This window comes from Salvia hispanica, chromosome 6 (genome assembly GCF_023119035.1).
Source record: "Salvia hispanica cultivar TCC Black 2014 chromosome 6, UniMelb_Shisp_WGS_1.0, whole genome shotgun sequence".
Classification (NCBI taxonomy): Eukaryota; Viridiplantae; Streptophyta; class Magnoliopsida; order Lamiales; family Lamiaceae; genus Salvia; species Salvia hispanica.
Genome location: NC_062970.1, coordinates 23,896,829 through 23,912,180, shown reverse-complemented (window position 1 = coordinate 23,912,180; position 15,352 = coordinate 23,896,829). Strand labels below are relative to the sequence as shown.

Sequence of the window (15,352 nt, the reverse complement as noted above, 5' to 3'; positions counted from 1 at the left end):
GTGGAGTCATTTTGTCATTTTAGTACATTTTATAGTAGTAGAGTTTATTTTTGAAAAAATTAACACTTTTCTTCTCCCTTACTTTACTCTCTATTTACTTTATTCTCTCTTAATCTAACAACCTTTTTTCATTTACTACTTTATTCTTCATTTACTTAATCTATTTAACACAATTTTTCTTAAATCGTATGCCAAAAAGTAACGCATCCACTATCGCAGAATGGATGAAGTATATACTAAGAGCATCTCCATTTCTCGATTTATGCGTGTCATCCTTGCGCAGGGGCCATGCTAATCTTCTCTGTATCGTTCCAATTTTATCGGATGTCCCTGAAGGGACTACTAAGAGCATCTCCAATCATTACACTAAACTCAAATTTTTATTTTAGTGTAAATGTCACATCAAGTATGATTTTACTCCTATTATTTACACTAAGCTCAAACTTAAATGAAAATTATCTATATTATGCTTTCATTACTCACAAGTTTGAAAAAGTTTTTGGTTTGTTTTTAGTGTAAACCTAAAAAAAGGTATTCCCTCTGTCTCAGAAAGTTTGTCACATTTTTCTATTTTGGTTTGTCCCAAAAAAATTGTCATATTCCACTTTTTTACCATTTTAGATGGTGGACTTCATATTCCACTAACTCATTCCCACTCTCATTTATTATAAGACTAATATATAAAAATATGACTCACATTTCATTAACTTTTTCAACTAACTTTATATTACATTTCTTAAAAATCGTGCCCGGTCAAAGTGTGACAAAATTTATAGGACGGAGAAAATACTTTTCACTCAAAACTAAAAACGAGATTGGTTCTAGAGTACCATTAAAGCTAATTGTCTTTCTACAGTACATTCTAATATTATAACATAAGTATATAGATAGGTATGGGATTAGTAACTAATTTAATGTAAACAGTTGTAAGATTATTAAAAAAATATAAATTTAATTAAACAATAAAATTTAATATTCAGTTACTATTTTAATTTTGTTATAGTATTATCATAATGTTAAAAATTATTTCCATTTTACTCACTGTACATTCTCATTAAATGTATCTTATCTAATGTTAATCAGCGTTACTAAATCCTCGTCCCAACAAAGTTTGACACACATTTCTTTAATCTATAGTAGCAAAAAAGATGATATATATTTCTAACATATGCATCATTATTTTATTGGGTGGGACAGAATGCACAGTAAATATATAAAGCCTTTGAAATTATAATATTTTAAAGACATGTCCTTAAATAAATGCAGTAAAAGGAAGAGAGTTGAAAAAAAAATACCCATTATAAATATATAATTCTCATTTTACCAAATAAATTATGTACTAATACTATAAGCAGAACTATGAAGTCCTCTATGTCCTTGAATATGCATAGTTAGTAACTAATTTTTGTAAAGAGTAATAAGATTATATGTAAAATAGTACTCACGCCGTCTCTGAAAGTTTATCACACTTCTTTTCTGCACTCGTTTTGTAAAAAAAAAAAAATAGTTAGAGTAGAAATAGTGTAAAGTAAGAGAGAGCATAATTTAGTTAAGACTTTTCTCTACATTATTCACTCTCTTACTTTATCTTCCCTCTATTTTATTACTCCTTCCGTCCCCCAGAATTTGTCACCATTTGACCCGGCACGGATTTTAAAAAATGTAATAGAAAGTGAGTTGAAAAAGTTAGTGGCATGTGGGTCCTACTTTTATATATTAGTTTTATAATAAAATGTGAGTTAGAATGAGTTGGTGGAATATGAGGTCCACTACCAAAAATGGTAAAAGTGAAAGGTAACAAATTTTTAGGGACGGGTGAAAAATAAAATAGGTGACAAATTTTCAGGAACGGAAGGAGTATTATTTTTACAAAATGACTATAGAAAAGAAGTGTGATAAACTTTTAGGGACGGAGGGAATACAATAAATATAATATCCAATTACTATTTGAATCTTGTTATGGCATTATCTTAATGTCAAAAAAATTAATTTTGTTTTACTCATTATACATTCACATTATATGTGTCATATCTTATGTGAATCAACCTTCATCCCTGATTATGGATTGGTTTTAGAGTACCGTTGGAGCTATCAATCAATTGTCTTCTACATGATATTCCCTCTATCCCATAGAAATTGGTCATATTTCTTTTTTCGCCCGTCCTATACAAATAGTCACATATCCATTTATGATAACTTTTTTCTCTTTTTTTTTTACTTTTTAATTTATGGGCCCACCATCCACCACATAATTTCAACTACTTTTTTCATTCTCTCTTATTTTACCAAATTAAGCATTAAAACCCGTGTCAAACCTAAAGAGCCAATTTCTATGGGACGGAGGGAGTAAGTTTTAATATGCTATTAGATATGCTCTAATATTATAAGCATAATTATATATAGTTATGGGATTAGTAACTAATTTAATGTAAACAGTAGTAAGATTTATAAAAAAACACTCCCTCCGTCCCGCTTTAGGAGTTGATAAGGCTAATTTCATGCATTGGTTATGTGGTTAAATTCTGTAATTTCCCGGGTCTGTCGAGGTTTTGTAAGCCAGATGTGTAGAGAAAACACCAGGTCCAGGAAAAAGAAGAAAATCGCCTGGAGAAGGATGCTAGCAGAGAAAGCGAGCAAGAATGAAGAAGAATTCACCAGACGGAGGAGCATTTTTGGACAAGGGCAGAATGGGAAGAACAAGGAAGAGTCTAGAAGCTCCGTCCCTTATAAATAAGAGCACGTGGTTTACATGAAATCATCCATCATTCCTTTAGATCTTAGCTTAGCTTTCTCACTCTCTACACACACACTTGGGGAAATCAATTTGGGGTTTACGGTTCGAGATTTATCGGTAATTGTGTAACACCGTCTCTACGGGAGGCGAAGATACAATCTATTTCCTGTTTTTAGTTTACATTTCCGAATTTCCCGAGTCTTCGTTGTTCGAAGCTCGGTCGTATTTTGTTAAATTTTCGTTGGATATTGCACTCTTTTGCTATGGAATTTACTGCAATGGTTTTGTTTCATGTTATCGCTGCATTTTCTGTTTACTTTGGATATTTTTGCGATGGATCTGAGTTTGGAGTTGGATTGTGTGGAGTTCGTAGTTGATCGTTTGAATCTGGTAGAAATTGTGCGATCGGAGATGGGATTGTTGTGGTTTGTCGTAGGAAGCTTGGATCCGGAGTGGATGAAGCATCCAGTGTTTGGATCTATTCACATCTGCACGGTTTTGATGTTTAATTTCTGTTTTCTCGTTTACCTCGTCTAGTAATAGTAGATCTACTTAGTTTCAGTAGTTAATCACATTAATCGATTTAATTTAGTTTGCTCTATTTCGCTTTGTGTTTTGCTCTGCATTTCCTCTGCATTTCGTGATCAATGTTTTGAGAAGATGAAGTCACTGTAGTTAAGCCTTTAGTTAGTTAATCTGCAGCTTTTCATTCGTACCCTGCTATTTTGGGAAATGGTCCCCACGCTCTGTTTTTCCTCTGTCTAGGCATTTTAGGAAATTATTCACTAGGTCTGATAATTGTTCTAGCTGGAAAGTTATCTTGAGTACGTCTGGTTATCATCATGCATGTTTCTGTTATTTTTGCCTAGGTCTAGATGTTAGAATAGAGCATTTCATTTCCCAAGTCTAGGAATCTAATCTCAACCCCAAAAATGCGTGGCAGCAGCCAAAAACAGTGTCCAAGTCTTTTTACATGTTTACTTACGCTTCCATCTCTGTGGGATTCGACCCCTACTTCCCTATACTAATCTTTTTAGTGCAGTGGGTTGAGGGTTTTGAAATGCAGGAAGTGATTGTGTTCCCAACGACAGGTAATTTTGAGGGTTCTCTGAGTTCCTAGACCCCGTGGTCTAGTGGATTCTCTGGATCTGAGAAGTTTGAACATATTGACACACTCGCACAAGAACATTCCTAGCAGCAAACAACCTTTCAGGAGTCCCGTTTGAGTTGGGCACATGTTTTAAGAAAGTGTTTGAGTGTGTAATAAATAAATGTTGTAGTGGATGTTGGGACCTACTTTTATCACTTTTTTACGTACCTTGTAGGCATTTTTTATTAGTTTATCCCAACCTGGACTCCTAAACCGGGACGCCCGAAATTGATCAACCAAGACTCCTAAAATGGGACGGGAGTATAAATTTAATTAAAAAATAAAATTTAATATTTTCAATTACTATTTGAATCTTATTATAGTATTATCATAATGTCAAAAAATTATTTCCATTTTGCTCATTGTACATTCTCATTAAAATGTTTTATCTTTTGTTAATCAACATTACTAAATACCCTTATCCCAACAAAATTGACACACATTTCTTTAGTTTACAAATAAGATGATATATATTTCTAAAGGAATGTGATCAAATGAAAACTTTAAATGTTATACAAACTTAAAACTATGATCTGGATCATGGAAAAATGTCAACAGATCACAAAAAAACATCAACAGGAAAATGTCAATAGAATTTCAACAATATTCAATGATTGATGTTGTGTTGATATTGTGTTGACATTAAAATCTTGAAATTTTACACTGTATTGATATTATATTGAAACTATGTTAAAGCTGTGTTGAGGAGTTTTGAGTTTGTATAATATATAAATTTGCATTTTATCACTACTTTATTGGGTAGGACAAAATGCACAGTAAATATACAAAGCCTTTGAAATTATAATATTTTAAAGACATAGCCTTAAATAAATGCAATAAAAGGAAGAGAGATAACAAATTTTTACCCATTATAAATATCTGGATCTCATTTAACCAAATAAATTATGTACTAATACTATAAGCATAACTATGTAGTCCTCTATGTCCTTGAATATGTATAGTTAGTAACTAATTTTATGTAAGAGTAAAAGGATTATATGTAAAATAGTACCTCCATCGTCTCTGAAAGTTTGTCACACTTCTTTTCTATTATTTTGTAAAAATAATAATAAATAGTTAAAGTGGAGATAATGTAAAGTAAGAGAGAGAATAGTTTAGTTAAAACTTTTCTCTACATTATTCACTCTCTTACTGTATCCTCCCTCTATTTTAACTATTTATTAGTACTATTTTTACAAAACGACTGTAGAAAAGAAGTGTGACAAACTTTCAGGGACGAAGGGAGTACAATAAATTTAAGAGTGAACTTCAAAAATGGTCCCTGGACTATGGGTTTATCTCGAAAATAGTCCCTGGACTTTAAAAATATCACCAGTAGTCCCTGGACTAAGGGTTAATATAAAAAACGGTCCTTTTGCACTATTTTGAGACGAAAATGCCCTTTTGAGGGGTTTTGGGGAGTTTGAGCAATTTGGTCTTTTTACATTTTTAACATTTTAAATCTGATATTATTTCAGTTATGTACTATATCTGATATTATTTCAAAATTATCATTCTTCTTCCCTTTTGTCATCCTTACTTTGTTTCTTTATTTCAATATTAGATTTAATTTTATAAAATTAAATTTTAAATTTCAGTTTTTAAATATCAATAAATTTTTTTAATTATAAAAATTATTAAATAACAAAAATTAATAGTCATAATCAATATTTGATAGTGTTTAATATTTAATGAATAAGATATGACGACGCCTTAGTTTTAATCAATATTTAATAGCTTTAATCATAAATAGATCATATAACACGATTTATTCTAAAATAAATATGCATCTAATGTAAGACTAATATAATTTTCGTTTATTAATTTGAAAACAATCAAAATGACTATAAAATTTCAACAAAAATACTCCTTTATAAAAATTTTAGTCAACTTCATAATATTCAATCACAAGCAATTATAAAAACCGAACGAATGCTAAATAACATAGCTCTTATTTTTCCATCATGATTAACATTATTTTTCTGTACTTCTTCAATTCAACTGAATATTATATTAAATAAAAAAATTAATAGTTTTAATCAATATTTATAGTGTCCATGAATTAATAGTTTTAATTAAAAAAATGTATTGATATTTAAATATTAAAATTTAAAATTTTATTTTATAAATTAAATCTAATATTGAAATAAATAAACAAAGTAAGGATGACAAAAGGGAAGAAGAATGATAATTTTGAAATAATATCAGATTTAGTACATAACTGAAATAATATCAGATTTAAAATGTTAAAAGTGTAAAAAGACTAAATTGCTTAAACCCCCCAAAACTCCTCAAAAGGGCATTTTCGTCTCGAAACAATGTAAAAGGACCATTTTTTATATTAACCCTTAGTTCAGGGACCATTTTTGAAGTTCACTCTAAATTTAATATCCAATTACTATTTGAATCTTATTATGGCATTATCTTAATGTCAAAAAAATCATTACTGTTTTACTCATTATAATTCACATTAAATATGTCATATCTTATGGGATCAGCCTTATTAAATACTCCGCTCATCCCTTATTATGGGCTTGATTCTAAAATACTATTGGAGCTAATTAATTGTCTTCTATTTCCTTCGTCCCATTTAAAATGAAACATTTGGAAATTGGCACGAGATTTTATATAGTATTATTTTATAAGTTAATGAAAAGAGAGTAAAATAAGAGAGATGAAAAAGTAGAGATATAGTTATTTCCATTTTAGGAAACGTTTCATTTTTAATGGGACAACCAAAAAAGAAAAACGTTTCATTTTTAATGGGACAGAGAGAGTACATTATAAGTTTTAATATACTATTAGAGATGGTCTAATATTTTAAGCATAATTATATATAGTTATGAGATTGGTAACTAATTAATGTAAACAGTAGTAAGATTTATAAAAAATATAAATTTAATTAAAAAAATAAAATATAAGATTTTCAATTACTATTTGAATCTTATTATAGTATTATGACAGTGTTAAAAAATTATTTCCATTTTAGTCATTGTACATTCTCATTAAATGTGTCTTATCTTATACTACTATTAATCAGGCTTACTAAATACCCTCGTCCTAACAAAGTTGATCCACTTTTCTTTAGGTTATGGAGTAGCAAATAAGATGATATATATTTCTATTTTTAAAAATAATAAATAATTTTCTCTCTTCAGTTAAAATATTTATTTTATTCTTTTTTTATTTAATACTTACACTTACTCTCTCCGTCACACTCAATTTGTTTATCTTTCCTTTTTAGTTTATTATACTCAAGTTGTCCATTTTCTATATTTGAAAATAAATTTCTCTCTTCTTTCTTCTTCTCTCTTCTCATTAAAATATTTAACTATACCTTTTTCTCTATATTTAACCATCTAACAACTCCTCCTGAAATCTCATGCCACTTAAGAATGTGAACATCTTGAGTAGGACGAAAAGAATATTTTTTTTATCCAACTAAATATATAAACTAACTATAAATTCATGTGCTGACTGAAAAATTTGTCATTTTAGTTGAAGAGGACGGAGAGAGCAGTTTTTTTCTAATTAAATATATTAATTAATAACTTATAAATTCATATGTCAACTAAGAAATGTGTTATTTTAATTAGGACGGAGAGTTTTTAAAAGTGAGATACGTATATCGATAAAGAAGAGAGCCAAATTCACACGAGAAGAGCGATATGTCAAATTTATTGACATTTTAGGTTAATAAAATAAGTTGCAAAATTCGTTGAATATTGGAGTCGCATTCTCTATCTCACACTATAAGAAGATGGATCCAATTTAACGCCAACTCTTACAAAATCTCGTCATACCAAAACTATTTCTCTCAACATGTAAGCACTCCACCACTCTCTTTCTCTCAAAAATCCAATCTTTAATCCAATCCCTTTTGTTTCACTCATTGATTTTCAATATGAGTTACTCAAAAGATTAGTTCTTGGATCTGGGTTCCTCACTTTTCTCTTCACATGCATGTATCATATATTTATACTGAGCTCTGTTTCTTGAAACAGAGTTGGGGAAATGGCGGCGCCGCCAGCTCAGCCGCAGTTTATGACCACCATTGACCGCAGAACTTATCCCGACGAGTCACGCATTGATGATATTGAATATGATCAGATTGTTGTGCCTGATGTGAGCATTCATTTTTTCTTTTTCATTTCATATCAATTAAATTAGTGGAGTAGTAATTTTTTTTTCTCCATTTTCTAAATGAGTACCACAATTTAATGCATCTAGTTTTGAATCTGTTTTACCCTGTTGTTATTCTGTGGTCTAATTATTATGATTTAGATTGTTGATTTGATTTTGAAGTTTGTTATGATTAGGCATATTGTGAGTTCTGTAATTACAGCTGCAAACTGTTTGTGATTAGTTCTAGCCCAATGTTTTTGTAGTCATAACTTTTAAGAGTTTACCTTGTTTTGTTATAGTTCTGAATCCAGAGCACCAGTTGAGCTTAGACATGAACTAAGATGGAGGGAAGCTTAATGTGATTTTTCTTAATTCTTCGCGTTTCTTTATTGATTTTTATCAATCTTTTTCAGAATAAAAGCTGGACGAACTTGTTTGCATATGTCGGCCCAGGCTTTCTTGTTTGCATTGCTTATATTGATCCAGGAAACTGTAAGGCCTGGTAAACCTTTTTTGGAGCTAACTAACAATATGTACAGTATATTACAACTTTGTCTTTTATTGCACCGACAGTTCAGACGGATCTGCAGGCCGGAGCTCAGTATAAGTATGGGGTAAGTCTAATGAAACTCGTGTGATGCTCCATATGTTCCACTATGAAAGAACACAATAGTAGATTGATTGTCCTTGAAAAGGGATAAAAAGGGGCTGTTAAGTACTTTGTACCCCCTCCGTCCCTCTGCTGAGTCGTATTCCTTTTTGGGTTGTCCCACTATAGCTGAGTCATTTCCTTTTTTGGCAAAAAGTAACAACCTTTCTTCTCTCTTACTTTATTCTTTCTTCATCTCTCTACCTTTTCGCTTTCCTACTTTATTATCCATTTACTTAACATAATTTTTCTTCAATCCCGTGCCGACAAGAACACCCCTAGTACGGAGGGATGGAGGGAGTACTATTTATACAAGATTGCTAAATGTTTTCCATGTATCTAACATTCCTGTGCATTTTCTCTTGATCACAGCTACTTTGGATCATATTGCTTGCTTCATGTGCTGCCCTTATTATTCAATCTCTCGCAGCAAACCTAGGAGTTGTTACAGGTTCATATTTGTCGATCATATGTTGCCATGGAAGTGAATTTTTTGATCATGTTTAGGTTGTAACGTACTTTTTTGTGCAGGAAAGCATTTAGCTGAGCACTGTCGAAAGGAATACCCAAGAGTCCCAAATTTTATTTTATGGTTTCTTGCTGAAATAGCTATAGTTGCTTGCGACATTCCTGAAGGTTGGGTTCCTGGAATAAAACATTGTACTTGCATGCTTTAAATTGAAGTAAAAAATGTGCCCATTGGTTTAAAAGAAAACCTTTTCTTTAGGCTATTTCGTATGCCTTCTCTTCCAGCAGACATTTTTTGTAATATGAGCCAAATTTGTTTGGTTTGTTGAATCTAGACTTTCTTCGTAACTGTCTTATCATACTATGGTTTCACGATGTGTGATAGAGAATAGAGAGCAAGTCATAAGTCTAGACCATTCCCTTGGGCCTTCGCTATTGAGGTTTCTAATCTATATCTTCCCCTCAACTCCCATGTCTCAACTCGTGCTTAAGAGAAAAATAAACTTTGTCAAATGGCGAATTCAACCCAGCCTGTAAATCTAAATCCCAACTTCTCTGTGCATATAAAATCCGATACTTGAAATGTATATTTTAGGACTCGTTTTAGAATGGAATTTATAAGTAGAAGAGCAAACATGTGAAGACCTGCTGATGTCAAATGGCTCTAAGAGAACACATCATTTGATGATTTACCAGCTCTTGGCCACGAAAAATGCCCATATTTGCATAGTAATAGAGTCAATCTTCTCATCATGCTTAGTTATGCACTTTTCTCTTCAGTTCCTTTCCTGATTCCACTTCTTTTCTACTATGGCAGTTATCGGAACAGCATTTGCTCTGAACATGCTTTTCAATATTCCACTTTGGTGTGGTGTGCTTATAACAGGGCTGAGTACATTGGTTCTTCTGTTGCTGCAGCAATATGGGGTATTTAGCTGATCTTTCATCTTCACATAATTAGTACTCCTTCCGTCCGCCACGAGTGTGCAACATTCTTTGTGGCACAGGTTTTAACAACATGTCGTAGATGTTTTTGTAGTAGAGGAAAAGTCACATCAAGGATATATAGTTAAGTCACATAGGTATTTTATGATGGGTCATGCCTAGATTCTTTTGTACATAAAGGGATATGCGAGGGTGAATTATAAAGGAGTGGCTTTTTTACCTAAAAAAGGGAAGTTTCACAATTTTAGTGAGCACCTTTATAGTAATTGTTGCACACCATCGGTGAGTGGAAGAATTGGAATATCTTATTGTGTTCCTAAATCTACGCATAAACTTGACAGGTGAGAAAGCTTGAGATTTTTATCGCTTTTCTTGTCTTGACAATTGCTGGCTGCTTCTTTGCTGAGCTTGGTTATGCAAAACCCAACTCGTCTGAGGTTTTAGAAGGCCTTTTTGTTCCCCAACTTAAGGGGCCCGGGGCTACTAAACTGGCTATTTCACTCCTCGGTGCTATGGTTATGCCGTATGTTTCATTGAACATATATATTCTAATTAAACAATTAGTTGGCCTGTTTTAGTGTTTCTCGTTGATATTTTTCCCTGTTGAATACAGGCACAATCTTTTCCTTCACTCAGCACTGGTGCTCTCTAGGAAAATCCCACGATCTGTCAGTGGTATCAAAGTAAGGAGATTTTGTACAAAAGATAGGGGGCAAATTTTTATTTTCGTTGCCTATATATGTTTCTCCTTATAGAATATGAAATCTGATTGTTATCTTTCTAAAGTTTTAATAAGAACAAGTAACATTGGTCAAAATTCTTTATGAAAGCATTCTTCACATATTGTGTGTCTGCAAGTTAAAATATTTGCTGGTGTGAACAGGAGGCTTGCCGATTTTACATGATAGAAAGTGGCTTCGCCTTACTGGTTGCCTTCTTCATCAACGTATCAGTTATCTCAGTTAGCGGTGCAGTTTGCAATTCACCGAATCTTAACTCAAAGGAACTCGAGAGCTGTGAGAACTTGGACCTGAATGAAGCTTCCTTTTTACTTAAGGTGCGTATTGCTTTATCTCTTCAATTTGACGTATATATATACATATTTCCTCTGATATTTAATGTCGGATTTATCGTTCACAGAATGTTCTAGGTAGTTGGAGTTCCAAGCTCTTTGCAATTGCTTTGCTGGCATCAGGACAAAGCTCGACCATAACGGGAACATATGCTGGCCAGTATGTTATGCAGGTTTGACCGACTCCATCTAATCTCCTTTTATATCGATTTGAGTTATATATCACCTGCTTATGCTTTGCTTGTTTTTTGACTTATTAAATGACTGAACAATCGAAGTACTACCATATAGCCTTTCAAAAGAAGCTATTTAGTCGACTTTCTTATATTGCTTGAGCTTCGGTGTTGCTTATCTATATACTTCCTCTTTGCCATTAAAAATTAAACGTTTTCCTTTTTGGGTTGTCTCATTAAAAATGAAACATTTCTATAAAATGAAACAACACCCTCTCTACTTTTTCCTCTCTTTTACTTTCCTCTCTTAATTAACTCACAAAACAATACTACATAAAATCCCGTGTTGAAAACCAAATGTTTCATATTTAATGGGACAGAGTGAATATATTATAGCTAAGCCATGTCATGTTTTTTCCCGCCTAAACTGTAATATAAATTTCTCCATTTCTTGTGGACACCTCGAAATGGAGAAATGGGACTATTTTTTGTGGACGGAGTGAGTATTTTGTATCAATAACTATTATATTATTCTCCTATAGATTCACCAAATTAAAAAAAAAATAGAAATATGCCCGTGCTTTTTTCTAGTTATCTGTGAAACTAGCAAAACGCACGGATCACACAGTGTATAGTGAAACTAGCTGATATATGTGGTGTTCTTGAATCCATCTTTAGCTATTTTAGATGCCTTACTAACCTGTCTCGTCTCGTGGAACCTCTTATATATGTTTTGTCCAGGGATTCCTCGACTTGAGGCTGAAGCCATGGATCAGGAACTTTTTAACTCGATGTTTAGCAATTGTTCCTAGTCTAGTTGTAGCAATTATCGGTGGAGCATCTGGCGCTGGAAACTTGATCATCATAGCATCGGTAAGAACTCCTATACCTAGTATATAATCATCATCACACACTTCAGGAAAAGTTGGCACTTTGTGTATCAACACCAATATTAGGTGAACAATAACAATAACTTTGGCAGAGTTTCTTTATATGCAGAATCGGATTACCGACATAGTTGGATTGATCCTTATTTGTGGTCTTAACATCTAGTTTTCTTTAATACTAACTGCTAAACACTCTCTGTTCTGTCGCAGATGATCTTATCATTCGAACTTCCATTTGCGCTAATTCCGCTCCTCAAATTCACGAGCTGCAAGACCAAGATGGGCTTATATGCCAATTCATTTTCTGTAAGAATTTATCATTTTGTCCCACTGAATTATTATATGCATATTCTTCTAGGGCAGGACAACAAGGGGATGTAATCAAATGCAAACTCTATATATTGTAGAAACTCCAAACTATGATCTGGACCGTTAAATTTGAAGATGTCAACAGATGATAAATAACGTCAACATTCTCAACCGATTGACATTGTGTTGACATTTTCTTGTTGACGATCTGTTCACATCAAATCTTGAAATCTAATGGTTTAGATCATAGGCTAGAGTTTGTAGGAAAGATTAATTTGCATTTTATAACAACCCGGACAACAAGATTTTAACTCAGGGATAGCTATGATATGCATAACTCTACAACAAATATGATCACATTGTACATGCTAACCATGGAAGCCAACATTATATGTAATGTCACAGACAAGCTGAAACATCTCGTTCTAAGAGATTTGGCCAGAAACAATGCGACGACTACACCTTTTACCTTGTCATATTGTTAATGCTGTCAATGGACTTACTAATGTCTAGTGTATTCTCATATTCCTATTTTAAATTTTTTTAACATCATCTCTTTGGAGTGACAGATCGCAGCCACTACTTGGATCATCTCGTTCTTGATCATGGGCATCAACATCTACTACCTAGCCGAAAAGCTGGTGACTTCCCTCCGTCATAGCAAACTGAGCATAGTGGGCATTGTGTTTTGTGGACTTCTAGGCTTCTTGGCCATGCTCGTTTACCTAGCCAGCATTGCGTATTTGGTGATCCGTAAGAACCAGGAGGGCTCTCACCTTATCGCGCTGTCGGATAGGCAGGAGGAGAATGTCACACTACCTAGACAGGACATAGCTAGCATGCAATTACCTCAAACAAGAACTAGTGATCATCTTTGAACTAAAATCATCCTTTTTTAATCTTTTGATGAGTGGTAACAATATTGGAGTATCCTTTGTACGATGTTTTATCTTTTATTCCAACCGCTGGATGCGTTAATAATGACAATTTATCATAGCATTGCCACAAAGATACATAAACTTGATCTGAGAAATCTAAAATAAAGAACAATTTTTATTTTGAAGCCTAGTATGGTCACATAACTTTACCATCGACAAATTTATAATCCTCTCATCACTACTCCAAAAGTATTTTCCTGAGCTCAGGTTTGGGTCGGGCCATGATGACTCAAGTTCAAGTAGGGATCAAAATCACCTAAGGTCGTGCCCTACTGCACGCGGGGTATTTCTTTTTTAGTTCTAGGCTAAAACTTAAGTTCCATAAGTCTTCTGGGCTTTTTTAAAATTCCGGCTTTGTGAGAGACGCATGAGGGTCATGCGTCAACTTTTAATGAAACGCACCACAGTCATGCGTTTTATTGAAAGACGCATGAGGGTCATGTGTCTTTCAAATTTTTTTTTATTAGACGACGCATGACCGTCATGCGTCTTAGGGTAAAACGCATGAGGGTCATGCATATCTTCTTCGAACTTAACAAACGCAACACAGAGGTAGAAGCTCATTCTGCGCGAGAGAAAGAGAGAAAGGGGCAGGGCGATTTCTTGGCGATTCTCGGCGATTTCCGGCCATTTTCCCTTATCTTTCGGTAAATTTTGTTCAATCTTTCAACATTCCTCCCTTATTTTTTGTATATTGCATAATATCAAGGTTTCTAATAAAATTAGCTCAAATTTACTAAATTAGGGTTTATATAAAAAAATTGTCACTAATTGTTGTTATTTTGTATATTTGTTTTTTATGCAGAAATCATGCAAGTATTTGTGAGTTTGTATTGAGGTGGTAGAATAGTTCAACTTCCTCAAGTGGGCATTGGTTATGATCCACCTCGTGCGAGAGGCTCCATCGTATTGAATTCGTGTGTTTCATTCTCTGAATTAGTTGCAATGATATGTGCTAAGATAAGAATAGATATGAATCAACATTCCATTGAAATATCATGGGGGCATTGTCTCTTTGGTACCGGAATGAGTTATATATGTACTGGGGTTGATAGTGATGAAATATGTTTATGTTCAATGAGGCTCAAAATTTTGAATTATTTCTTTAGTATTCGCCTGTGAGAAATTTAGAAATCCCACCAGTTGTTGATTATGGTGTTGGATCATCTACTAGGGTTGAATATATGAGCTTTGATAGTGGTATGAATGAGCAAGCAGATGTTGGAGATGCTGCTGATGTTGGAATGAGTAATCAAGTGAATGTTCAAGATAGTGTTGATGTTGATGTTGATGTTGTACGAAGAGACCTTGATCCGCCATTGTAGTCGTCATCATCTGAGGCTATTTTAAGTGATGATTCTCCAACCGATGTTTCCAGTGATGAGGAGATCGTATGTAAACCCGTCGTGCAAGGTGAGAAACCACTTCCAGAATACGTTCACAGTGGGTTGAAATATTTTCGCAGATTACCGAGTGGTCCTTCTGGGTACCTGAAGTTGGTAATAAACACAACACTATGTACTGGGATGAGGAACATCCGTATCGGATTAATGCGGGAACAAAATTTGATACCAAGTTGCATGTGAAGACTGCTATTACTATATGGAGTTTGAGGCAACACCAACAATTTAGGGTGGTGGAGAGCAAATTAAGAAGGTGGCATGCTGTATGCAAATATCCAGCTGGGAGGACAGAAGATGGGGTAGCTATTATCAGCGAGACCGACGCTGAAAAAGCGAATGAATGTTCGTGGAAAGTTTCTGTGACACAAAGGGCCCATGATGATATGTGGGAAATTAGGAAGTGGGTGGGACGCCATAGTTGTGAAGGCCATCGTAATGATAAAGGACATGCTAACTTTTCATCATCAATGATTGCTTTGTGTATTCGCCATCAATTGCT

At 33.5% G+C, this 15,352-nt stretch overlaps 1 protein-coding gene and 1 non-coding gene across 4 annotated transcripts; one reads left to right on the top strand and one right to left on the bottom strand.

Moving 5' to 3' along the window:
* Positions 1 to 237: 237 nt before the first annotated feature.
* LOC125197561 lies at positions 238 to 340 on the bottom strand. Its single transcript, XR_007172101.1, has one exon. It is a non-coding gene; the product is annotated as a U6 spliceosomal RNA (small nuclear RNA).
* Positions 341 to 7,587: 7,247 nt separating this feature from the next.
* Positions 7,588 to 13,499, top strand: LOC125196329 (metal transporter Nramp6-like). Of its 3 annotated transcripts, none has more exons than XM_048094803.1 (14): positions 7,588 to 7,708; positions 7,889 to 8,009; positions 8,423 to 8,501; positions 8,583 to 8,623; positions 9,031 to 9,109; positions 9,190 to 9,294; positions 9,944 to 10,053; positions 10,413 to 10,594; positions 10,685 to 10,754; positions 10,955 to 11,128; positions 11,212 to 11,316; positions 12,058 to 12,189; positions 12,414 to 12,509; positions 13,082 to 13,499. In XM_048094803.1, exons 2-14 carry the CDS (start codon positions 7,899 to 7,901, stop codon positions 13,388 to 13,390), a joined length of 1,593 nt encoding a protein of 530 aa, XP_047950760.1. In that variant the 5' UTR covers positions 7,588 to 7,708; positions 7,889 to 7,898; the 3' UTR covers positions 13,391 to 13,499. The 3 variants fall into 3 exon arrangements, with proteins under 3 accessions (XP_047950760.1, XP_047950762.1, XP_047950761.1); XM_048094805.1 differs by having other exon boundaries at positions 7,688 to 7,708; positions 8,309 to 8,501; positions 8,588 to 8,623; XM_048094804.1 differs by lacking the exon at positions 7,588 to 7,708 and having other exon boundaries at positions 7,964 to 8,009; positions 8,588 to 8,623.
* Positions 13,500 to 15,352: the final 1,853 nt, after the last annotated feature.

What these genes read in the sequence shown, in the direction of transcription:
- LOC125196329 (XM_048094803.1), top strand. Translation starts at nt 7,899, where the DNA reads ATGGCGGCGCCGCCAGCTCAGCCGCAGTTTATGACCACCATTGACCGC. An exon ending in ATCAGATTGTTGTGCCTGAT is followed by an intron (nt 8,010 to 8,422) that starts GTGAGCATTCAT and finishes AATCTTTTTCAG; the next exon opens with AATAAAAGCTGGACGAACTT. An exon ending in TTATATTGATCCAGGAAACT is followed by an intron (nt 8,502 to 8,582) that starts GTAAGGCCTGGT and finishes TTGCACCGACAG; the next exon opens with TTCAGACGGATCTGCAGGCC.